Below are 24,893 nucleotides of genomic sequence, written 5' to 3'. Positions count from 1 at the left end.
ATTTAGGACTTAGAGCATTTAGGGCCATTCCCCTTCTGATACAGTAGGTGGACACTTTTACGCGGTTAAATCAACCAAGTAGAATAGATTATATCATGCTAGATCTTTATCTGTGGCCACATATGATAGACATGATGGTCCCTAACAGAGATTGTGACCATAATGCCCTATACATTACAATGAAATAGTATTTGTCAATTCATTGCACTGAACCTAGCCCTAGTCATTTTTGTGAGTTGAGCCTTTCGAATAACAAGCAGGTATTAAAATGGTCCAACCACACCTAATGTCTCAAATCTACAGCAAAGTCGGAGATGCGCTTGAGCAAATGGGAACAAGGGGAGAAACAGGTGAGGTTACTCACATGCTGAAGGCCCATGAAGCCATGTTTGATTACTTAAGAGAAACATTTATTCGGGACAGTTAGATACTATCACAAAAGGGACCGAAACATCTATGGTATAGCAAGTAGTGTAGAATAGCTAAGGTGACCTTAATAATGACCTCAAAGCTAAAGATAGGGAGCAATTAAAACTTGGCAGGAGAAATTATACGCATTCACTAATTAACCCCTTCAGCGCGGCGGGAATTCCCCCGCGGTGCTGAAGGGTTCGAGCGCGGGCGGGGCCATGACGGAACGGTTCCGTCATGAGCACAGCGCAACCGATGCTCATGACGGAACCGTTCCGTCATGGGCATGGAAGGGGTTAAAGCAATGGCCAAATGAGAGACTGAATTTTGCGATGATTTGGCGGCTGCAGCCAGAGGAGGGGCAATAAAATATTTTGAAACATAGTATTCCCTGGAAGTCGTCATTTAATGATCAAAGTTGACTTTGAGGTCCATCCCTAGGCTTGGGTAGAGCACTTTGAAGTCTTATGTCTGGAAGCCGACAAGGTGTTTAGTGGGACTCCGGGTATTGACCTATTTGTGCCAAATGAAATGCTAAGTCCATCAGTTATTACACTCAATGAGCCTTACAACACTCTCAAAGGGATGGTCTTTGGGAAGGCCCTGTGGCCTCATTGTATACTGGGAGATCTATATGACTCTGAACTCCTTGTTTGGGGCATGTACCTCAATAAGCTAATGAACTGTATTCTGGGGGTAGTGAATTGCCAAAATCTTGGCATGAAGTTAAGATTGTACCCATTTGCAAGAAGGGCAGCTGCGAAGACCCCCATAATTATAGGCCTATTTGTATGATTGATGGCCTGCAGCTTTTCTGCTTTCAAATACTGTGGAAACTCACAGAGTGGGCTAATGATAACAGGATATTATCAGACTTGCAAGCAGGGTTCTGCCTGAAAATGAGCACAAACTACCAGATATTTTGATTGTGTGTAATACACTGGAAAACTGTGACATTGGGGAACAGCCACCTATATGTGGTATTCATTGATCTTAAGTCAGCTTTTGATCTAATTCCACGCCACAAGCTTTGGAGTGTATTGGGTGCTATAGGATTTTCTGGCAATATTCTTTTGGGCTGCAGGCTCTGATTGATTGTTTATTGATATTTTGTACAAAACTGGGGTTGGAGATAATACTAAAAAAGCAAAGACATCTCTTTTAACCACTATAAATCAATGAAGGTTCATGTAAAAGTGCATACTAAAATACTACAGTAGTCGGATTTCAATAACCTAGAGTTCAATTAACAAGCAACATGTCTTGGATCCTGCAGATTGATAAGAACCACAGCAGGAATTCATGGCCATTTAAAAACTATATAAGTAAACAAAAACAATATTTCTTTCACCACCCTTAAAAATATATATAATGTTAGGGCTAAGTGAACGGCCATATATGGACCTGAGTTATGGAGACACGTTAAGGATGTGACTCTGGCAGTAGTCAAAAATATATTAATGGGATCTTTATTAAATCTTCCACATAGCGCCCCATATTTACCTGAATGATTTGACTTAGGTTTGTACCCAATCACCAAAACAGTTAAGACTTTTTTTGTATTGGCGTGGACTTTGAGGAAATATTGTGCTCAAAAGTCACATGAGAATTCTATGGCTAGTGTACGTCAAAGACATGCTTCAAAGTTTAGGGCCGGCGGCTCTTTGGGAGACTCCTGCTGACAACCATTGGGTGTCTAAGCCTGTAATCAAAGAAAAACTTAAAGTTTTCTATGGGAAGAGGAGCTGCATAAATGTAAATCAGTCAGTCTGACAGATAAATCAATTCCATTATTTGAACCATTTCTCTATATTTATACAGGCCCTATGGCAAAGCAGTTATATATTAAATTCAGAATTCAGACATGAGATTTTGCCTGCCAATATTTTTTGCAGAAAGTGGGGTGAGAACTACTGCTTTAGGTGCCTGGCATGAAGAATCGAGACTGAACCAGTACATCACCTGCTTTTCTTTTGTAACGCTTATGAATTTCCATGCAAGTAATGAATTATGCCATTTGCTGTCTTTTAGGGGTCAGACTATGTGAAAAAGCACAGAGAATTTAAAAAACTAGTATGGATGGAGTAATCACCTCTAGCGTTGTAAACTGATGAACTTCTGAGTTGGTAATAAGGAAGAAATTGTTGCCCCACAACATAGTGCAAACTTGATGGTGCTTAATTCATTGATTGTATGTATTTTAGAACATCTTTTATGAGCAATATTTTAGATGGAAATCAGTATTTGAAGGGAATAATAATGAAGTTATGGTTTTAACATTTTTCCTATTCTGTTTTTAGTGGGTTTTTTGATTTCATGATGATTGTTTGTAATTAATTCCAATGTTTTAAATACGTGTTTTCAAGGAAATTTTGTCCAAACTAAACATTTGATTGGTTAGTATCCCTAATCTGGATTCCTGTCCTTCTGCCTGCAGCCTTTCCTGACAACTGGAACTCCCTTACGCGATCAATCAGGAAAAGAGTCTTAATTAAAACAACCCTAAAATAATAATCTCCTGGTACATAAAGCAAAGAGCGATTTACACATCAAATAACCCTCAAAGATCTAATATTTTTACAGTTTTTTTTTTGTTGTACTTTTTATTAGCTGGGGTTTTGCCGATAGATAGATAGATAGATAGATAGATAGATAGATAGATAGATAGATAGATAGATAGATAGATAGATAGATAGATAGATAGATAGATAGATAGATAGATAGATAGATAGATAGATAGATTAATATATATAAAAGAAGCTTTAGGTACGTAAAGGAATGCTGACACTGCCTTGTTCACATATCGCTGCGTTTTATCAAACGTAGCAGGATTTACAGTAGACCACTTCTACTTTTGTCTATTTGAGAACACACGTGTGTTCAGAAACATAGACATTAAGATGGAAAATGTCTCATTCATCTCAATTTCCATTTTAACACCAGTTAAGTGTCCTGTATCATTGCAACCAAGGTGAACAACCACAAAGTGGGGATTGTCAACTTTACGAAGACCAAACTAGATGGCTAACTGATTCCATTTCGAACCTCTTTCACCAATCCATGTTAGCTCAACTCTTTTCAAACTTAAATCATTTTCAAACCTTGCTATCTTAGCATAATTTCCGGCCCAAAAACTTAAACTGTGCTCAACAAACGAAACCCTAACCATCTTGTACATACACTGACATACACGAATAAGGAACACAGAGGCAGACAAACAAATATATAAAGAGTTAGACGATTGGCCATTAGGAAACTTCATCATACCAACAACTAAATTTGGAAAGGAAGACAATTATTGGCTTCAAAACAATATGGGCTACTAATAGAAATACAAAATGCGGTAATGAAAAATACATTATTCTGCAGCAATGACACTGAACAGGTATTAGAATGGCATTTGACACCCAGTTTTGTGGTAACATTACAATGAAAGTGAATACAAACCTAGAAAGAAAGAAAATTGAGAAGTATTGTCATCATCACGTTGATGAGTTCTAAAAACCCTATTCGAATTCAAATACCTTCCACATTTTGATCCCAAAAATAATAATAATAAAGGGAGTTTGTTCCATTGCTGTGCAGCCAAAAAACGAAAAGAGTGCCCACCCATCCTTGCTCTCTTAATAGCGGGAACGCACACCAGGCCCGTCCCTCATGATCTAAGTTGGCGTGTTGGGACATAAGGAGTGAGTAGATCAGACAAAAAAGGATGGAGCCGTCCCCTGAATAATACGGTGGCAGACGCACAGTGCCTTGAACAAGACTCTCTCTCTTATCGGCAGCCAATGGAGGGAAGCCAGCGCCACCTTCAAGGAGGCCTTCCTCGGGCGCATAAGAACCAGACGAGCTGCTGCGTTCTGCACACCCTGGAGTCTTTGCATACATTTAGCCGTTGCACCCAGGTTCAGAATATGGCCATAATCAGGGTGCGATGTCACCAGGGCATGAACCATGGTCTTCCTGGATGCAGTAGGCAGCATATCCAGGTTTTACGAAGGCCCCTCAGGACTCCAAAACAGGCGCCTGCCACTCACCTGGTATGGTACTCAAAGGAGAGCTTTGTGTCCAGCCACACCCCTAGGTTCTTCACCTGAGCACAGGGCATAGGGGTGGATCCCAAGCTCTGGGGCCACCAAGCAGATGACCACACTGACAGGGCTCTCCCAACCACAAGCACCTCTGTCTTATTGCCATTCAATTTCAGACAGATGTTAGCCATCCATGATGCCAGCTCTTGCAAGCATGCCACGAAATTGGAGGCTGCCGTATCCTGTGCCTGTGTCAGGAGAGACCACCAATTGAGTGTCATCGGCATAGGACACGACTCTGATCCCAAATCCGTCAGCAATCTCCGCTAATGGAGCCACATAAAGATTGAACAGGGTCGGGCTCAGGGTCGATCCCTGCGGCACCCCCTGTTTCAGTTTGATGACTTTAGAATAGTGGGAGCCCTGCCTCACCTGAAAACTGCACTCCGACAAAAATGATTTCATCCAGCTCAATGCACTGCCAGAGAGATTGGATGCAGATTGTCAAGTTGGTCTGGGCCTATGTGCGATTTCTTGGGTAGCGGAAGGACCACTGCTTCCTTCCATTTTCCTGGCACTGTGCATGCCCTAAATGAAACCTCCACGAGATGTCTAATGTATGACTCCAATGTTTCTATGCTCCCTCTAAGCACTTTAGGGTAGGCCGGGTCTCTAGGAGAGCCTGACTTAACACTAATACAGATTTTAGTTAGCAGCTCTGGAGGGGGAACGGTGAAGCTATCCAACCCTTCACCTTCCTGGGCATGCCCTGCCTCCTCCAAGGTCTTGTAGCCTACTTGGACAGAGTCAGGGAAGGTGGAATAGATTTTCTCCACCATGTCTGAAAAGAAATCTGCCACGTGGTTACATAGCTCTTCTGAGCCTTTGCAGGTACTGCCGCTGTAGCTAGGGAAGATATCTCCTTGTAAACCCTAAACAGTTCCCTTGTTGAATTCTCCGCCGAACCAATTCTTTCCAGGTAGTATGATGCCTTAGCCCTTCTAATGAGCCCATGATAGCTCTTCAATGGATCTTTATACTCCCTCCTCCCCTGTTCCGAAAAGTCTTTTCTCCACCGCCTCTCCAGGCGTTTATAGTCTGCTTTCGCCATTCTCAAGGTGGCGTTATACCAAGGAGCAGATTTTTGTGCTCTTCCCGGTATTTTCTGTGACCAGGGGGCAGTGCTATCCATTCCTCCGCAATCCGACTGTCCAAGTTTACGCATGCACTTTCAGCATCTATGCCCCCTGGTAACCCACCCTGAGAACAGGCACTATTAAACGTTTCCTGCGAGAAGCCAGCCGACTTCCGGCATGCTATTCCCCTCTTAGATTCCTCCTGTACCTTTGGCCCAGGCAGCATCATAACAAAAGGAACCAGGAAATGGTCTGTCCATACAATAGGGAGAGGTGGATTAACAACTATGTCCTCCCAGTTCGTGAACATGTGAGTCAAGCAAATGGCCCAGCTGATGGGCAGGGGAGTCAGATTTTAGCCTGAGTTGTAAAGTAGCCATTTCCTGACATAACTCACCCGCCATCACACTCTTAGCATCCTCAAAATGCAGATTGAAGTCCCCAAGCACTAAGAGTTTATCATAACGCTGTGCTGGTTGAGTGAGACAATCTATCAGGATAGGAGAGAAGCGAGTGGGGGGTCCAGGAGGTCTGTAGACTAGGAGCCCTTTCACGATGTAGTTCATAGCCACTTTAATCGTAAAGAGACCAGCCTCGCTATCAGCAATGGTGACCGGCTTGAGGAAGCATTGGATAGAATGTTTAAATATGATTGCCACTCCACCTCCTCTGCCGGAATCCCTGTCTATCCTAGTGATCGCATAACCACTAGGTTGTGCCTCTAGGATCTATGGCGCAGAGTCCTCGTCCAGCCAAGTCTGAGAGAGAAACATCACATCTATCTGACCATCTAACAGCAGGTCGTAGATTTCTAATCTATGACTCCTGAGTGATCGACAGTTCAGCAGGCAACTGTTCAAAGGTGTGCTTGCCTCCTTCACCTCCCTCCCCGCACTAGACTTAAATGGGCAATACCTACAGTCCCATCTCATACCTCCTCCTTCCATGCTGTGTCTGCACAGATCTGCCATTGCGGGGCAAAGGGCATGCAGTTCTTGGGAGCTATACTGAAACTTTACTCCAGAACAACCAGGGATTGTAGCCCCGGGCCCCGTTCGGCCACGGACGGATGCAGACGGGCTTACCTTTGGTGTGCCCTCGGCGTGCAGGTGGCGCGCCCGCTGCGCGGCTGCTGAGGTATGTGGCTTTATTGCTACCTGCTCCCCGCAACTAGACCACTAACCGGTCGACCAGAAGTGCCTGGCTCTCACCTTCCCTGCCCTCCGCGCAATGGTACTGGTTACCGCGTCGGACCGGGGCAGGAAGGAGTCAAGACTGAGCCCAGGCCTCCGTGAGCCTCCTGTGAAGGTAAGCCGCTAAAATGCCCCCAACACTCCCCTCAGAGGAATTTGCACAGTATTTAAAAAAATACACGTTAATGTCATCAAATTTGAAAATTATAAAACAGGTTGCAGCACCAAGCAGTTAGAGGACCCTGCCACTGCCCCACTCACCGGTGCACGGCCACTGAACCATGCGCCTTTATTGCTACCTGCAACTAGACCGCTAACCGGTCGACCGGAAGTGCCTGGCTCTCACCTTCCCCACCCTCTGCGCAACGGTACTGGTTACCGCGTCTGACCGGGGCGGGAAGAATTTTGAAAAAAAACATGTTGGTCACATACTAACATAAACATTTTTTTTTATTATTTAGCGCTTCAACTGTTTAACCATGGCACAGAAGAAGATATTATAGGTTCCTTTCAATGCTATGAAGATGCATGCAACATTTATAATAAAAACTTTGCATTGCCTGAAATTCAGATATACTTACAAATGCTCAATCAAGATTTAGAGGAAGAAAACAATAATAATGCAGGCATTTAACACAATACTCCTTCTACTAATAATACATATACTTCCAGGACTGCTTACCCAACTGGACAACCAATTATTGATACTGAGGTAGTGGTTGCCATAGATGCGTATATATGTTTATAGGTGTATGTATATATATATATATATGTACACGTGTGTGTGACACACACACATACATGTCTCATCGTTGTTGATGCTCACATAACTGTTTACCTTTGTTATGAACCCTCAAACTGATATGTGTTAACTATCCAGCAGTATTCAGTTCATATATGCAGTTGCTATTCATTTGTTCAAAATCTTATGACTGTCCAATAAACTGAGTAAAACAAAATTATAATAAAAGTAAACATCTACAAAATAATCCTCAGTAGCTCATTATTGAGCAAACAGTGACTCTTAATGTGTGTTCAGTACTCTACCAGAGCCAAGGACACTTAAACCTGACTCAGTCATTAAATGTGATCAATCAACATGAGAAAACATCCCATTGAAACTCCCTTCCACCCAGGGTATGAGGTGGCTTCCCCATCGCAAATAAGAATCAACTCTTGCATGATGGGCCCGGACACTAGTATAATGTTCTGCATTTTTAGCACAGTGTGGGCATAGTTGGCATGGTTGTACTCATACTTGGAATATTGTGAACATCTTTGATCGTATATGGTCTATGACTGGTATAATGCTAGCTCTGGCATGTTAGTGATCCTTATCGGGCTATGTGCACACTTGCCAAAGTGGAAATGCTTGTTATCTTTAACTTCCTGAGGACTCCCTGTAACATTCATGTGTCAAATACATCTAGAGATTTTAGGAAGGGGTACCCTGTCTTGAATACTGGCTCTACGATTGGGTGAGCGACAGAGACCAGCCATCCTCCAGAAACCAAGCTTAACCCCTTCATTTTACATCTGCTGTTTTCATTCATGCACTGTTAGAAAGTAAATTAAATCAGGGAAATCAGGCAATCGGAAAGAATACATGATCTGATATTAACACCGTCCCTTAGGAAACTCCCCTGGTTTTATGTGCCGGAGCCTTCATGCTTGCAGTGATGCTGGGGACAGCCAAGAAAAATAGGGGGAACTTTTACATTTTGATGTCAAATGAGAGATCCCAAAAAAGCAGAGAAACATCAACGTCAAAGTAGCAAGAGACATAAGTCCTAGAAGGTTTGATCTCATAAAGAGGAGTTGTTTTATTAGGCAACTTGGGACCCACAAAATCAGAGAAGCCCACTGGTCCATAATTACTTCACTGGCCGAGGAGGCTCATTGGAAAGAGACAGCGCCACATTTGAGGAGGAAATACAAACATGAGGTACAAGGCTATTTCTGTATTATTGAGCCAGATGGCGCAATGTCAGCTTTAACATAAGATGCAATAATATATTCTATTGCTCACGGAGCTGACTTTTAAAACTACTTTGCTCTTTCCTATTTACTCCATCAAATTCTGCTTCTGTACCTAACTCAGTAGTTTCAACAAACAGAGATGGTCGCAGAAGCCGCCTTTGCGCAGCTGATTCTCATGGGTGATCAAGTGTAACAAGTCCCCTAAGAGCCACACCCACCAAAGAGGCCAATGGCTGATGAAGCAGCCTGCATATAGGCACTGGAGCATTTTAATACCTAAGATGAGAAAATGTGCAATTCAATTGACTCCATTAATTGCAGGTTTGTCAGATGTCTCCCTGGAGCCTGGGTCAAAAATGTCGTTCTGTGCTCACAAGCCAGTGTCTGGCGCCAACCAAGGCTTTAAGACATGTTTGATGCTAGGAACAGGCACGCGTGCTGCAGAATCTATAAATAGACTTTGCAGCAGTAAAGCAGGGCCATGAAAAAGCGAAGTGTCCCTGTACACCCCCATGCCGGCCTGACTTATTAACTGTAAACTGTTATTAGAGACCCCATCGAGTGCCCTTCGAAAGGGATAGAAATGGCATGATCCACTCAGGGCCGATCTAGAAATACAACCCAAGCTTTCCGGTGATTGCAAGAAGGCACCGGCTGTGACGTATGAATGCCATTCCTGTTTCAGCCCGTTGTGGCCGTCCGTCCCCATTTCTATTTTTCTTCCTATATTGAGCAATGCATTGTTTACATTAAATCACATCACATTTTGAATGTAAAATGTACATTGGTGGTGGTAGTAGAGGTAAAACCTGTGTGTTTATTAACACTGTCATGTTTCAGCTATCGTATGTGGGGAGAACATATATAGGTCAACAGCACCGGCGCCGTGGGAAAAGTTTATTCAAGGCTGGTTCAACGAGTACAAGAATTTCACGTACGGCATTGGTGCAAAAATACCAGGGGCGATGGTTGGACATTACACCCAGGTATGCACACCTTGTGCTCTTTATTTATTTCTCTTATGGACTAACTTTGACCTGTTCTTTCCTCTGAAATAAATGTAAGCCAAATTGACTACGAACACATGGTTAGTATTTCCATGTGTTTAGCAGTTAGTAATAGCACTATATTCTGTATTTATTCAAAAGCACCCATTAATAATAAGGTATAAAAATACATATGGCCAGTGCTTAATTTGTAAAAATAATAAGGCCCAGGGGCACTCATTAGGATGCCACTGCAGCTTGCACCACTCACTGTCCCCGCCGGTGCCGCCAGTGCCTGTAACTACACAACTATGAACCGTCACACTCCAACAGGTTTGCTAATTCAGATTTCCAGGCCTCCAAAGCTAAAATAAGAGTTTGAGCGGCATGTATAGGTCGTTTTTTATTGTATATTGAATTAATAAACTACTGGTATTGTTCTCATCTTCAAATTACACAAACAGCACCACCGTGTGTCAGGCTGTGTGGTTATGTTGACAATTAAGTGCCAGTGCTGAGCACCGGAAACCACCAGCTCAAATTAGGCACTGCATATAATAGTGTTTATGGCACACAGTTTCAGAACACAGGTAGAACTGTGCGTACGTCAGTGCAAATTATTATGGAATAACACACCATTTATCATTGGTGTTTCTGATTCATTAAATGCTTAACAGAAAACCACTCCAAGCTTGTCTGTGGAAGAGGTGTATGTTTAACCAGACTAATAAAAAGTGTGATCCACAAGATTGGGGATCCCAGAATGGGACCCTGGATGGATAGAGAGATACTCACTGAGGAAGTTGGAAGGGATACGTCGTCCCTATTGAATACACAACCAAATGTGTATCCCTTCTGGAACCAGGCTGGTTCCTGCAGGAAAAATGTAGGGGGAAAGAACACCAAGGGTTTTCAAACCAGTCATTCGCTGACCCACATTTGTGGGTGGGAAGGGAAAGAGAACTATAACCCTCACTCCCTCTAGTAGTGACATGCTTCATCATCGGGTTCAACACAACTCCTAAAGGTCGGGGTGGGCTCAACCATATTCCAGGGAGCACTTGTGAAAAATTGGTGTAAGGGGTCATAACTTTACAAATACAATTCCTCCCCCACTCCTAAAGTATCCCCTATTCTTGGAGTGGGTCCTAGTGGCCTACAAAAGGTCCTGGGCTTAGGTCAGGGTGGGATGAAATGATGTCCCTACCCCCAAAGAGTGAAAGTGAGCATGCATCTTGCATGTGTAATAGTAAAAGGGAATATTTTTTGGAACAAGTCTAATACTTGCCGCTGTTTTCAAGAGGAATTACTCCACAATAACAGGGCATCTGCTCCCAATGGGGGCATGAGGGGGAGGCCTTGTAGTCACACATAAATCAAAGGGCAGTCCCCGTCTGTGACCTACTGTGTGCTCTGCTACCCCGCTTGTCCTGGTGTGCACAAGATTTAGCTTGACAGAGCCAGTGCTTAATTGGAGTAGGTTGATGGGGTGGGGACCACCTTCACTTATTTTTCTGTGTCAAGCATTTACTGAACGCAGTAGATGGAAAAACACGCAAATCAGAAAGACGCAGGAATAGAAAGATGGTAAAAATTTCGCAAAGGTAGAAAGCAGGAACCTGCAAGAGTGAGATAAAAGAACAGAGAGTGTCTGGTGGTGAATTAAAGAGGCATGAAGTGGATTGAAATCTAGCAGACTTGGTATTAGGTTTGTCAATGTTTCATTGCACCGGCAGCGGGCCTATGAGCAGAGCGGAGCTCCGGCAGTGGCACTCTTTCTTTTTCAAACTAAGCACTGGACAGAGCTAATATTCATTCTGAACAGAAACTCACGTGTTGGAGCAGAGATGAATTATTTTAATTTAAACTGTAATCACCTGTAAAAAGCAGTCTTGTTGACTCACTGCATAATAAATTCCAATCTGAGTTTGGGGAAGACAATTGCATTTGCTAATACACATCTATTCAATTGATACATATTTATTATAGAGATTCTGATGTGGAAGAGAGGCGGGAGGGGTCATTATTCTCTCGGCCTGCCCTTTCGGGCTGTAGGGAATTGGGTTACTGGTTGAGGGGGAGACAACATTTCTCTTCAAGCTCTTCAAACACAAGCAAACTATGCCTGGGCCGAATTGCGGAGTTCTGCTATGCAGAACTCTGTCAAATCACCCCAAAACTCCGCCACGCTACGCTTAGTTCTGCGTGCGTGCGGAGTAAGAGTAGCTCAAGCTTCAGGTGTGTGACAGAATATAGAGAGGCTGTTGGATCAGGTGATCAACTCGGCGGAGGAGCAAAGCAATGCGCTGTGATGCCATTCTCCTGTTATAATTGCAGTTAGGAAAATGTATAACTCAAAGCTGGTTATTAAAAGTGCACTTACTTACTGTTGTTCATCCTGTGGCGGAGGGCTGCCCCTCAGGCACTGTTGGTGCTGGCAGTTCTGGTTGTGAAGGTTCTCCTTCTGATTCTGGATGGCCCACAGAGAAGCCAAAAGCATTGTTGGCCAAGAGCAGCTGCAGCTCCCTGCATAGAGCTGCAGCAGTGTGTGGGGCTAAGCCGGCTCGGGCACTGCCTGGCTGCAGTGGGGAAGCCAAAGAAGCTAAGGCTGGATTGGGTTGGTCAGGTTGCCCAGCTCATGGTGACTTGCCAAGAAGCCGAAGGCATTGTTGGCCGAGAGTAGCTGCAGCAACTTTGCATAGAGCTGCAATAGCAGGGGCAGTCACATTTGGGGCAGGGCCAGATCGGGCCCAGCCCATGACGTGGTGGGGAAGCAGTAGGAGCTGAGGCTGGAGGCGCAGTCGGTAGCCATAGCCTTTCTGCTGGGTGCTGCTGAAGTCTCCGCCAGAGGGAGAGGCCGGCTCAGCCTGGTGCTGTTCCTCGGCATAGTGGATGAAGTGGCAGCGTGGCCTGTAGGGGCCTAAGCCACTGTGTGGAAGGACCGGCACAGCTCCACCATTTGTACGTGGGGTGGCCTGTGAGGCAGCATAGCTCATGGTAGCGCCACAGCTCCAGGCCTGCAGCCGTGTGTGTCTTGCTTTTCTGAACAGGAGGACTTCTGGTGTCTGCCTCGGTGTGAAGGGTGAGTGCCAGCCTGCGCCGATAAACTCCGCTATGCGGCGGTGTCAGAGTTTTTGGCAAACTTCGCACTCCAAACGGAGTGCAGAGTAACAAAAACTCTGTGAACTCCGCCAGCGGAGACGAGTTTACTGCTCACACCTAAGTCAAACCCCAAATTCTTCTGTGTTAATTCTCTTGTAGCTTGGCACAAAAGCAGTCAGGATAACTTACAGGCAATGTGTAAAGTATTTATGCAGCACACAAACAGTAATAAAGTAAAAACACAACACACAAAAAATACCACACTATTATACAAAAATAGAATAAATGTAATAAAGAATATGACTGCAACATAACAAAAATCCAATCAGTAGAACCAGAGTAATGCAACTTTAAAGGTTTAGGGAAAAATAGTGCTTAACAGCACAAAGCGCCAACCGTGGTCATCTGGTCATGTTGGAATGGGACAAATTCAGGCCGCCCATGATGGAGCGAAGGCCAAATACAGGGACCAAGTTAGTCCAGCTGGGAAATTACCCTTAAATACTGGTAATGGAGCGTTGTGCAGCAGCAATCCAGAGGAGCAATCCAAGGTCTGTGTTCAAACAGGAATGGCATGGTGAGCAAAAAAACGATGGATTTAGGCCCAGATCTCTGTACTGGGGTGAATGTATGACATTGTTCTGCGTTCTGTCCAACAATTGTTGTTTTTGCATTTGTCACCCCGAGTGGGACGGGTATGCTCAGACGTGAGTCCCGTGCTCTCCATGCCACTGGAATCAAGCTATCCTGGCTGAAGAGGGGTGAAACCCCGAAACCGGTCCTAGGATGCTTGTTTCCAGTCCAGGGAGGACCTGGCTTGGCAGTTCGGGCTGGACTGTTCCCATGAGGCACAGGGTCAAGACTGATTTGCATATGGCTGGGTTCAAACTGGAATGGCATGGTGAGCAAAAAAACGATGGATTTAGGCCCAGATCTCTGTACTGGGGTGAATGTATGACATTGTTCTGCATTCTGTCCATCAATTGTTGTTTTTGCATCTGTGTTGAGGATGCCCCATGCAGCGGCAGTTCCCATGAGCTGCGAGAGCTGCAGTGCAGGCTTGCATCATGGCTGCATCAACCTGCATCAGTACCAATGAGGTGCTGGGAAGAGCTTCATCGGGTTTGCTTTACACTGCATCAATTCTGGTAGAAACCAGAGCTGGGCTGGGAGAGCACCTTTAGCCCCAATTCCAAGGGTCCAGGACTGGAGGGGTTCCACTTGGGGGGGGTTAGTACTCAGAGCAGGTAGAGTCCAGGTGCAGGGGTCAGGATGGTTGGAGGCTTTTCTGTACCAGAGGCTCTTATCAGGAGGCCAGCCAACTAGCTCTTGTAGTCATGCTGGTGTTCCTGGGCTCAAGATGCTGGTCCAGTTCTTCTAACTTAGACAGCAGGGCCGCAGAGTAGCAGCACAGTCCTTTTTGCAGCAGAGAAGCAGAGCAGCACAGCTATACTGCTCCTGAGTCTTCCACAGGGCCAGAAGTGTACTGAAGAATTGAGTCTGTGGGTCAACTACTTGTACCTGGTGCCCACTTTGAAGTGGGAGATGCTTCTAGAGTCCTCCCCTACAGAGGTGTCAGCATTTTCTTTCCTCCCTGCCCTCGACCCAGCTTGTCTGGAGGCACAGAAGACTAGCGTGAAACCCCTTGTGGCTGCAGGCATCAAATGGTTGGGACATGAAAATGCCAGATTTTTTAAAAGTGGAATTTTTAGAATTGCAACTTAAAATCCAACTTTACATTTAAAAAGAGTTTTAAATTACAATTTTTAAAGACCAAATTGAACTCCCCTACCTGCTCCAAATTGAAAGTTATCACTTATTAAATGTAATACCTTTGACCCACCTGTTTGTTTACCCACAGTGTCTTAGGTAAGGGCACAGACTGCATACACTTAGATTTAAACACTTGGTCTGCTCGCTCCAAGTTCTCTTGTAAGGACTGTAAGCTTCAGATAGATAAGGAGGGGAGTGGGAGGAAGAGCTACCTTCAGGACAATTATTCGTTTGGCACTACTCAGACCTCTCATAATAATAAATGTCACTGGGCCTTAATTGATGCTAGATCCCTGATCAAACATAAGCTCCAAGTTGCTGACTTGATTGAGTCCCAAGCCCAACACATCTTGATCCCTGATCAAACATAAGCTCAAAGTTGCTGACTTGATTGAGTCCCAAGCGCTACACATCTTGTTCATAACAGCAACCTGGGCCAACCAGTCTCTGGCCCAGATTTTGTCACCGCTACACCCCCAGGCTTTATGACATATGGGGTGGACAGACTATTTAAAAAAGAAGGCGGGTTAACAATCATTTATTGATCCCACATTAAAGCTGCTTTTCTTCCTGGTCAACTCACAAATTTTGAGGCTCTCTCCTTCAGTATTGAGCTATCTAACACTAATTACTTCAACACGTCACTTATCTATCGCCCACCCGGCCCTAGGCACATCTTCTTCCAGGATCTCAGCATTATCTTGGTGAGCCAGGTAATCAAATGCATGTCCCACTCGACCACTTTGCATAAATAAATCACAGTGCACGGGAGGGAAGGGAGTTTCTCCGAGGCGAAAAAAAGATCCCTCCTGCTCATCTGCAGCTCGCCCTCCGGAGAGGGGGCTTGCAGAAGAGAAGCGTGGGACATGTGGTTTCCCGGGAGATCTAAGGGTGTGGGAGGGTCCCAGGTTACAGAAACATAAAAAAAAAAATACTAAACAGGGCGCCGTGCTATGCAGCGCGGCGCTCAAGCATATTACTTAAAAAAAGAATTATGAAAGCGGGTGTCACAATTATAAATAAAAATAAACATGAAACCGGGCGCCATGCTGGGCACCATGGTGACACAAAAAATAAGCAGTCCCTAGACATAACACATGAACTCTTAGAGTGTAATTAGACTGTAGTTGGTTGGTGCTGCTTACGATAAAACAGAAGTGATGCATCGGGAGCAACAACCATTAAGGAGCCAGGCAGTAGCTCAGGAGCTAACCAACAGGCAAGCAGCAGGCGGGATTACACTCGCTATACTGCTTACTTCAGGTCTTCATGGCATGCGCTGCCATGGCTCGACCTAAAAATGAAAGCAACATTTTTTCCTCTTTGTCACAGACCCTTATGAAACCCACAGAATGTGTCGGTCAGGGTGTGTCAGAGTGCTGAACCTTAGGAAAGGAAACGTCGAAATCTATATTATTCAACTGTGTATTGCTATTTGGTATAGCGCCTACAACTTGTTTCCTCTTGCATACTCCTGGACAAAGTTGGTCCACAATTGCAAGCAATCAAATGCTAAAGCGTTTTGGAAAACAATAAACGGTTTAAATAAGACTTCCAAAGTAACAGTATCATTGAATGTTACAGAACAAGATTGGGTAGTGTATCTGAAAAAACTTTTTATTGGCGAAGAACAGCTGCAAGTAAATAAAACTTTAAGCAATCCATTGAAACAGGAATAATAACCAGGATTAAATCATTGCCATATCACGAGTTTGGACCCACTTTAGATAATACATGGTGTGCGCTTAAAAGAGTAGAAAATGTGATAGAATCAGGAAGAACTGACAGTGGCCCAGGACCAAATGGCATTCAACAGGCCATATTTAAACGTTCTATAGCTGCTCTGTGGCTGAGTTTTGTAAGCCACACAGTGCTGGACATTGAGAAAGCATTTGACACTTTAAATTGGGAATATCTTTGGCCAGTTCTAAGAAGATTGGGTTTTAGGCCACAGTTGTTAGTATGGTTAAGACTACTGTAAACTAAACCTGTGGCCAGAGTTCGCACTGGTGGACTAGTATCAGAGAAATGGGATATATGAAAAGGCACAAGACAGGGATGCCCCTATGCTCTTTGCCTTGATAATGGAGTCACTGGCAATATATTTGCAGAGTCAGCTAACAGAATGGGAAATACAGATTGAAAATAATAAACACATTGTTTCAATGTATGCCAATGACACCCTAGTTTATTAGAAGCATCCACATGGATCAGTGCCTCTGGTACTGCAGGCACTGGACACATTTTCTGCTGCCTCAGATCTCCATGGCAATAAAAACAAAATAGTGCACTTCCCACTGGCCAGTTTGGCGGGCAGGGATCTCCTGCACTTCTTGGTGTAGGCTTATCCTGAGAGATAAGGGTGTTTGATACTTGGACATTAAGGTAGCGCACACCCCAGAAAATCAGTATGCATACAATATGGGTAGGGTAATTCAGGGACTGGGAGAATCCCTAAAATTTGGTAATATTTTACTGTTGTCGGCTGTGGGCAGCATAGCCCTCAGTAAAATGGCACTCCTGCCTCGATGTTCACAAGTCATGCAAAACTCCCTCTGTATGTTGCCATAGTCAACTATTATGGAGCTTAACTACCTCCTTATCTCTATGTTGTGGGCTGGCACAGGGTCTGTGTGTAGACCATGCAAATGGATGGAGAGCAGGGAGGCTTTGGGCTACCAGACCTGCAACTGTATTATATTGCTGGTTTACGGAAGTACACAGACAATGATGTGCTGAGGGATTAAAAGTAGGGGTGGGCGGAATTTGCGAAATCCACTTTCGCAAATTATCGTGAAAATGTTTAAAATTATCGCAAACAAGCGGAAATATCGCGAAGATGCGGAATTTTTTTTCCCGCATGTTCGCGAGATTTTCTGCATGGTTGCGGGTCGACAACTTACCCATGTGGTTGCTCGCGGGCGCGGCCATCTTGTTTTGAGTTGTCTCGCGGTGCATGATCGTGAGAAGAAAGACGTGATCGCGCGACGCATGACGTCACTGCGGGCGCGAACTGTCGCGAGACAGTGCAAATGGCTAAAAACAATCCAACATCTCATGGAGAACGCGACCGGATCAAGAAAACTTGTCGGCGAACGCAGGGATTCAGGTAAGGCGATCGCGCACGCGCGAGAATGTATTATTTTACAGCGCGAGCAAGAAACAAATTATCGCCAAGCTGCGGAAAGCGGAAATTTTGACATTTTCGCGCTCTCCGCGGAACGCGAAAATGTCAAATTATCGCAATTTCCGCGAACGGAACAAAATTTTTGCCCAGGCCTAATTAAAAGTTACTTGAGGGAATGATAGAAGGGAGTTTACTGCCTAGGTATCCTATGTGTGGATCCTATATAAAGAAAGACTGTTCATTTGTGGTGTGACGGGTCTTGTGAGCCTTGGAAGTGGCTATTAAGCAGTTCTGTGGCACTCTACCTATGCCAGATTGTTAAACATCTCATGGCTATGGCCAATCACGCGCATGAAGAATGTGATGAGTATCAGACAATGGACTGGGGCGGAAAGCCTGACACATTTATTACTTTTGATGATGTGAGACAAATTTTAGGGCTGAGACACTTTCACCAGCTTGCAAATCTCTCTAGTATAAATAATCTGAGAGATCTGGACTGACTTTGGAGCCACCAGAGTCACATCCTTTGGAAATGACACATGATGCGTGGTCGAGCGGAGCTATAAATACGCATCTATGTGCAGGTTTAAAAAAGGCACTGATTGATAGAGAATGGGTAAATGTGCGTACTTTGTTGCAGACGTGGCTAGTAATACCAAACTTAGACTGACTGATTTTTACATCACACATACTTTACATCCTGGAGACAACAGAGAATATCTCCTACATTATATAGTTCATGATTATATGTGAGCTGTAATAGCAGTATTAGCGGCTCACCTCACCCCAAGTTGGCAGCTTGTTTAAAGTGCAGTGCAGGTTAAAGTCTTTTCCTCATTTGACCTGTAAATGCAAGGGATATTGGATGACAGTGGTATAGCACATTAGGGGGGTGATAACCGTACAGGTGGGGGAGACGATTAAACATTGCCATTTGGGATTAATACCTATAGCAACAAGTGGAATTGAAATAGCATTAGATTTGCTCACCTGGGGTTATTGTTAGCCAACAGGCAGATAGCCATGCACAGGTTCTTGGCACTCCCACAGAGACTCAAATCCTGGTGTGCAGACTAGGCCTGGGCAAAGCACTACGCTACGCTCGCGAAGTTTGCGAAGTTCGCGCTACTTCGCACTACGCGAATTGCACGTAGCACAGTGCGAACACGCGTAGCGTAGTCTTGCGTAGTGCTGCGGTCATTTTTTGCTTGCTCGCGGTCCTCAACGTCAAGTTGGCGACCGCGAGCAAGCAAAATGACATCCCGGCGAGACTTTTTCCTGGTTCGCGATCAGCAACATCAAGTTGGCGATCGCGAACAAGGAAAATAAACCTCCCAGCGAGATTCCCAACGCGAGGAGGTCAGGTTTCTCATTGCGAGGGGTCGCGTATGCTCGCGACCGCTCGCGATGAGAAACTACCAGTTTGCGTTGAGAAATCTGCCGCTCGAGTAAAAATCTCCTCGAGCAGCAGAAAACTACAGCTCGCACTGTGCAAGATGCCATTTTCAATGATTGCACAGTGCCGGTTGCTTGTCCGCACTGTGCAATCATTGAAAACAACATCTTGCACAGTGCGAACATGTTACTACGCAGTTCGCGAAGTGCTACGCGAAGCTCGCGTAGTGCGAACTGCACTTTGCGGAGCTTCGCGAAGTACTACTTCGCGAACTACGCCCACCCTTAGTGCAGACACATACAAATGGGCGGTTACAGAGGAGCATTATTTAGGTTTGGTGAGAGCGGGTACGCATGCAGAGCGGGATTTGGGGTTTGGGAGAAAATTATTCCCCAGCTAGTCCGTGCCTCGCCATACTATGATACAATTGTAGGTACTCAGACTGATAGCTCATCAGGGAGAGAAAAATAAAAGTGAATAAGTGATCACCAAAACACTTATTTTTGCTGTGACCGTAATCTGGTTTAATCCAAAATTCACTCTGGATACTAAAACCCATTGTCTGTCTACTCTGGTTGTTTAAATGAGATAGACAGGTTGGGGTGTTTTAGCAGATGGAGACGGACAACAGACTGGATTTGAGGGATGAGTGACCTGCAAGCATCTCCTAGGCTGAGGAGAGGTGCGTGGCCTGAACCCAGGCACGTGTTGTGTATTCTATTTCTGCACAGACCTCTGATCTAATGGGGAAGACATAATCACCTAATTTTCATATTAAAAAATATATTTTTCAAGGGTGGACTGTAGTTTTAAAAATAAGATTTATTAATTGGTCATATTTATTTTTAAAAGGGTGCCAGATGTTTGAAGCACTAGCTAGTGTGTACTGTACACAGTTCGCAGACACTGAAAGAAGAGGAAAATGATCATAACAGGTTTCAGCCAGGATGAAGCAGTACAGGACCATTATATCCAGATGGGCAACATTTAAGGATTATCATGTAGAACATCATTTCTGTGGGCAAAACTGTGCATCTGGGAAGTCCCAGGATTGGGTACGGTCTATGCACCACCCAAAATCACCATCTAAGATGCCCTGAATTTAATTTTAATTGTAACCACTACCCTTCTACTAATATCCATTACATGTCAAATGAAATATGTGACCTATTAGCACATACAAACTTTTTCTTCACTTAAAAAGTAAGACCTCAAGACTCACAGTACTTGAGACCATTCCTGGCCTAACACATAAGTCAAGCATCCAAGCCTTTTCGAAGCACAGGCCTGTACTATGTTGGCATGCTTCAAGTCCACATGTAACATTATCAGACATGTAGGAAAAGCATGCTCACATGTCCCCCCGTCTTGTCTGAAAATTTGCATCATTCAAATTTATTAGACAATCCATTAGTGCAATCATGCACTTCATGGTCTTTGACAAGTAATATTATAAAACATAGTTGCCCGCACACAACAGGACATCATCTAATCCTTCAATCTCACCAGCTACAACCACACTCACGACACCTAGAGTATCCTCAAACCGGAAAAGAATTTGAATCTGGACTTCTCTGACCTAGGCTCCTGACTCTTAGCAGTGAACCAATGGGTGTTGTGTAATCATCTAAGCTCAACTCTTCAAAAACCAGAAACCCTGGAAGTTGGTCCCACTACCCTCCTGGAACTCGAATCTCCACTGACAAATGACAACAAATTAAGGAACCTGAGGAATGACCATAGATTTTGATCCTCCATTCTTCTCCAGCTGATGTAGGTTACCAAACCCTACTAACTCACCTAAAAGACCTCATGTCATATATTTTTACACACCTTGTTTCCCCCCCTTCAGGGTTAAGGCAGTCTTCGCCTTAGTTCTCTCAGGGTTAGATTAGGTCAACAGGTTATACCTTGGGAAATGTATGTCTGGCCACCACCAACTCAGCACAATCATACATAATGTTAGATAGATTCTACACCCCCAGAAGTATGATCACACCACCATTGCTCATCAAGATAGACTATGTTTCAAGGTAACCTGCAACACCCATTCAGCCACCGTCAGTGCTGGCCCAATCTTCTTGCAACTCAAACTCTGTACGTACCACTGTGGGAGTAGAGTTGACCCTCATGACCTCATAGTTGCTCCTCATGAAAGGCCCACACGTCTTTGCAGTGTTGCCCCACAATGCTGCCATACCATACCAAGAAAGGACCAGAGATGCTTGGCCCAAGTCTCACTATTCAGAAGTACTTATTAGGCGGACAGTAGTGTTTTAGAGAGGTTAAACTACTATGTGAGTGATTGTTTGTTTTTGATTCAAGCTGCTCTGGGAGGTTGCTGGGGTCCATCGCCCCTGAAAGTAATTTCTCATTTTCACCGAAGCGGGGACAACCCACATCCATATGTATGTACCTCATTGACGTGGTATGGCAATAAATAAACTCATCAGTATGTATTACAGAGAGTGGGGCTGCACCTGATTTGTAAGTGAGCAAAGTTCCTTGAGGTAATGGTGAATGTTTATTTATTTTGAAAGTTTTATATAGTACTAACATGACCCTTGTGGGTATCAGAGCACTTTACAATAGTTCAGAGACTAATAGAATCAATAATATTAAAGTCGATAACAATACAGGATAAGGCAGCTCCACTGATAAGGGAGTGTACAACACAATGTCAGAATCAATAGATCTAATACAATAACACAATAACATAAAAGGAGATCAATACACTGAACATGTTTATCAATACATTGGAGGGCATCTCCTGTTTTCCTATACAGGTTGTTTGCCACCTTTAGTTCCCACATTGGGTAAGATAACTATGGCCCAGTCTGTAGTATTAATTCAACATGTAAAGAATTTAAGAGTTAAAAGTTTGGATCTAATAATTTAATTAGCATGTTGAATGTTAAAATTAATCAACAAATGAAGCATGAAGTGAAGTGAGCAATTTAAAAACTGTAATAAAGGTTGCTAGTAATCATGAAAAAAATAGAAGGAAATAAATCAAAATGAGGGGGAGGAACAAGAAGAATAAAAAGTGAGGAGCCTGCCATTTAGAGAGGGAATGAAAAGAAAGTGATACGAAAGAAGGTAGCTAGGTAGGAACAGTTGAGGTGAGAAAAGATAGGGGAAGATGGTGGGATAGGGATTGCAGAGGGATTCAGTAATACTAGGAAGTGTTTACATAGTTAGAGTTTAAAGACATATGTTTAATATAGAAGAATTTCTTCTGGATATTTTAGTTCTTCAGATATGCTGCTCTTGCGCAGTACTGGGCTGCAGCCAGACGTATCTTAATAACCTTTGTGTAAAGTCATAATATGCCCTTTGGTGTTTTTAGTTTGTAATTTCTAGGCAGGTCACAGATATCGGGTTGATGATGGAGAACCTAGAACGTGATGCACACTAGTTTCAATTTGGATCCAGCTTCTAATGGATTAGGACTTTTGTGGCTTCCAGGAAATGCTCAGAACGTGTATAGGCAGAAAAGGACGAATTGATGTCCAGCCATGCACATCATGTGATGTGGTGTTACTTTTTACAGTAAAAAATTGGTTGAAGTTAGAGGGGGCATGAGACTGAAAGGGGACCCCTCCTGTTGTTAGTCTTTTTTCATATTGACCTGCTTATTGTAGTTATTGTGCTTCAAACTGTATGCACAGTGTTCTGTAATTTTTTAGGTGCACCATGTGTATTGCTGTATTGTAGAATCCAAAACAAAACCTGCACTCTCTTGGAGCACTGCGACTAAAGTCTGTAAAGACCTGTCTGGCGTGTACATGCATCCTCACCATAAGCCCAGGGCTCTGTGCAGCACTATCTTGAGGACAGGTGTCATGCAGTACATTGAGCAGATCGCAAGGGAGTGGCTGCCAAAAAAGGGATGTGCTTGTAGTGAGCCTGATGTGATAGTGTTCAATTGTGTGAGACCCAAGAGAGGTCTTTTCCCTTTGGGTGCCCCTACTGGTGCAGAGCAGAGCATTTCTAACTTAGTTGCCGTTCAAGTGGTGGGTATATAGGTGGTAGTTTAAAGGATGGATGGTAATCTTCTGGAGTTGCTTGGTTTTCCACCACTCCATAGACTGGAGTGGTATAGGTCAGATGACTAAAAGGTACAATGGATGTCAAAAGCGAACAGGTAGTTAACAAGACGTGAAGGTCACTCCTCTTGTGTGTGTGTAGGGACACCAGGCAGGTTCATGGCTGGGCACTTGCCTGTTACACCCAGCCAAATACTCAGCCTTAGAGCCCAGATTACTAATTCTGGCAGGAGGAAGCTGGGGACTGGACATGGTAGAGAGCCTAGGTAGCTGGACATCAACCCTCCAGGAAATGGCAGATACGTAACCCAAGTAAAACCAAATGTAGTTTATACCTGGCAGTACATATGGGAGCAATGTGATCTTTTTGCACCTCCTCTTGATAGATTTGTTACCTTTCCAAGGACTTGAGTTCCTTGGGAGTTTGGAAACTGGTGAGACTGCGTAGTAGACTTACACTTGGAAACTGCATCTACATCAAAAGATCCATGTGAAACACCAGCTAGATTGTCCCATGCTGAAGGCCATCTGCATGTCACCACAGAGGAGTAAATCATCTTTCAATGGTAGTGCTTGGGCAACCACACATGAGCACAAGCTCTTAATCACAGAGAATGCTTCCGAAATGGATGAAAATAAAGAAGTCCTGTTTACATGCCTCATCTGTGACTGCCACTCTAAAGAGAGCCTTGGCACTCTGACATACTGGCAGCCTCTGAAATTTGATGATTTTGATGCATTCTCGTGGCCTCAGGGTCACTTGCATTCCCACATTAAAAGGTACAGAGTTCCATAAAGTTACGTGTCAGGCCCATCAATACACCACATAGAGCGGAACAAAATTTGAACGACCTAGGAACCTAGAAAAATCCTTTTGAGACTGACGTATATGGTAACTCTTTGATTAGGGTGATGCAACATATACCAGACAGATGACTGTGAGCAAACAGGAGATGGTCACAGGTATACAGACTCAGCCCTGTCTCTGCCAGCAAATGCTGGACAATCAGCATTGACTTGTCAGACCTCCACTGTCCTAATCTGACCCCATACAGAGGCAAAATTACAACCAATCCAAAACAGGAGCCAAGTCCTATGCCCAAAACGCTTCGGAGATTTTTGAAGAAACTACCTGATAAGCCCGTCTGCACTATCATATTGGGAGGAAACTGAAAGCTGCCTTCCAACATCAATGAGGGCTCAAAGACAGTGCCAAAGCATGAAGTGCCCTCTCAGCTGTCAGTGTTACTGATTAGGAGGACAAACTCTTCTGCACACTGCAATCTAACTTGTGTGCAAAGCAAAGTGAATACACGTAGTGACTATACACTTGTGGTTGTCATGCTCAGTCATGACATGAAGAACACAGTGAGCCTCCATAACCTCTAGGTGGCTCAGGGTGCAGAGTGGTCACACATTCTTGGGGGAGATGGAGGTGTATGCAGATAAGCAATGTAGTGAGCCTGGATTTTTTTAATTGTGGTACTAATGGTCAGGCCCTAATGTCACTAATGCAGACCACAAATAAGGGTGGGAGAGGCGCAATCCAGAAATCTGACATTGAAAGATGGAGCTCAGTGTAAAGAAGATTACAGTTAATTAATAAAAGTGTTAAACTTTGTTTGAAATACAGACAAAACTCACTGGTTTTATGGACATCTCATGTGGTTAGGGCAAACTCTGGGTAATACCGGAGTCTATTGGAG

The 24,893-nt window shown here is 44.1% G+C and overlaps 1 protein-coding gene across 1 annotated transcript in view; it reads left to right on the top strand.

Moving 5' to 3' along the window:
* Positions 1-24,893, top strand: part of LOC146822015 (cysteine-rich secretory protein 3-like) — a 108,649-nt gene that overhangs the window by 41,843 nt on the left and 41,913 nt on the right. The window contains exon 5 of the mRNA XM_085613116.1: positions 9,592-9,737. Within this exon, the coding sequence (XP_085469242.1) occupies positions 9,592-9,737 (146 nt within the window). The remainder of the gene's footprint in view (positions 1-9,591; positions 9,738-24,893) is intronic.

The sequence above is a fragment of the Triturus cristatus genome, chromosome 6 (genome assembly GCF_964204655.1).
Source record: "Triturus cristatus chromosome 6, aTriCri1.1, whole genome shotgun sequence".
Lineage (NCBI taxonomy): Eukaryota > Metazoa > Chordata > Amphibia > Caudata > Salamandridae > Triturus > Triturus cristatus.
Note: the sequence above shows the minus strand (reverse complement) of the source record. Positions and strands in the feature narration are given on the sequence as shown.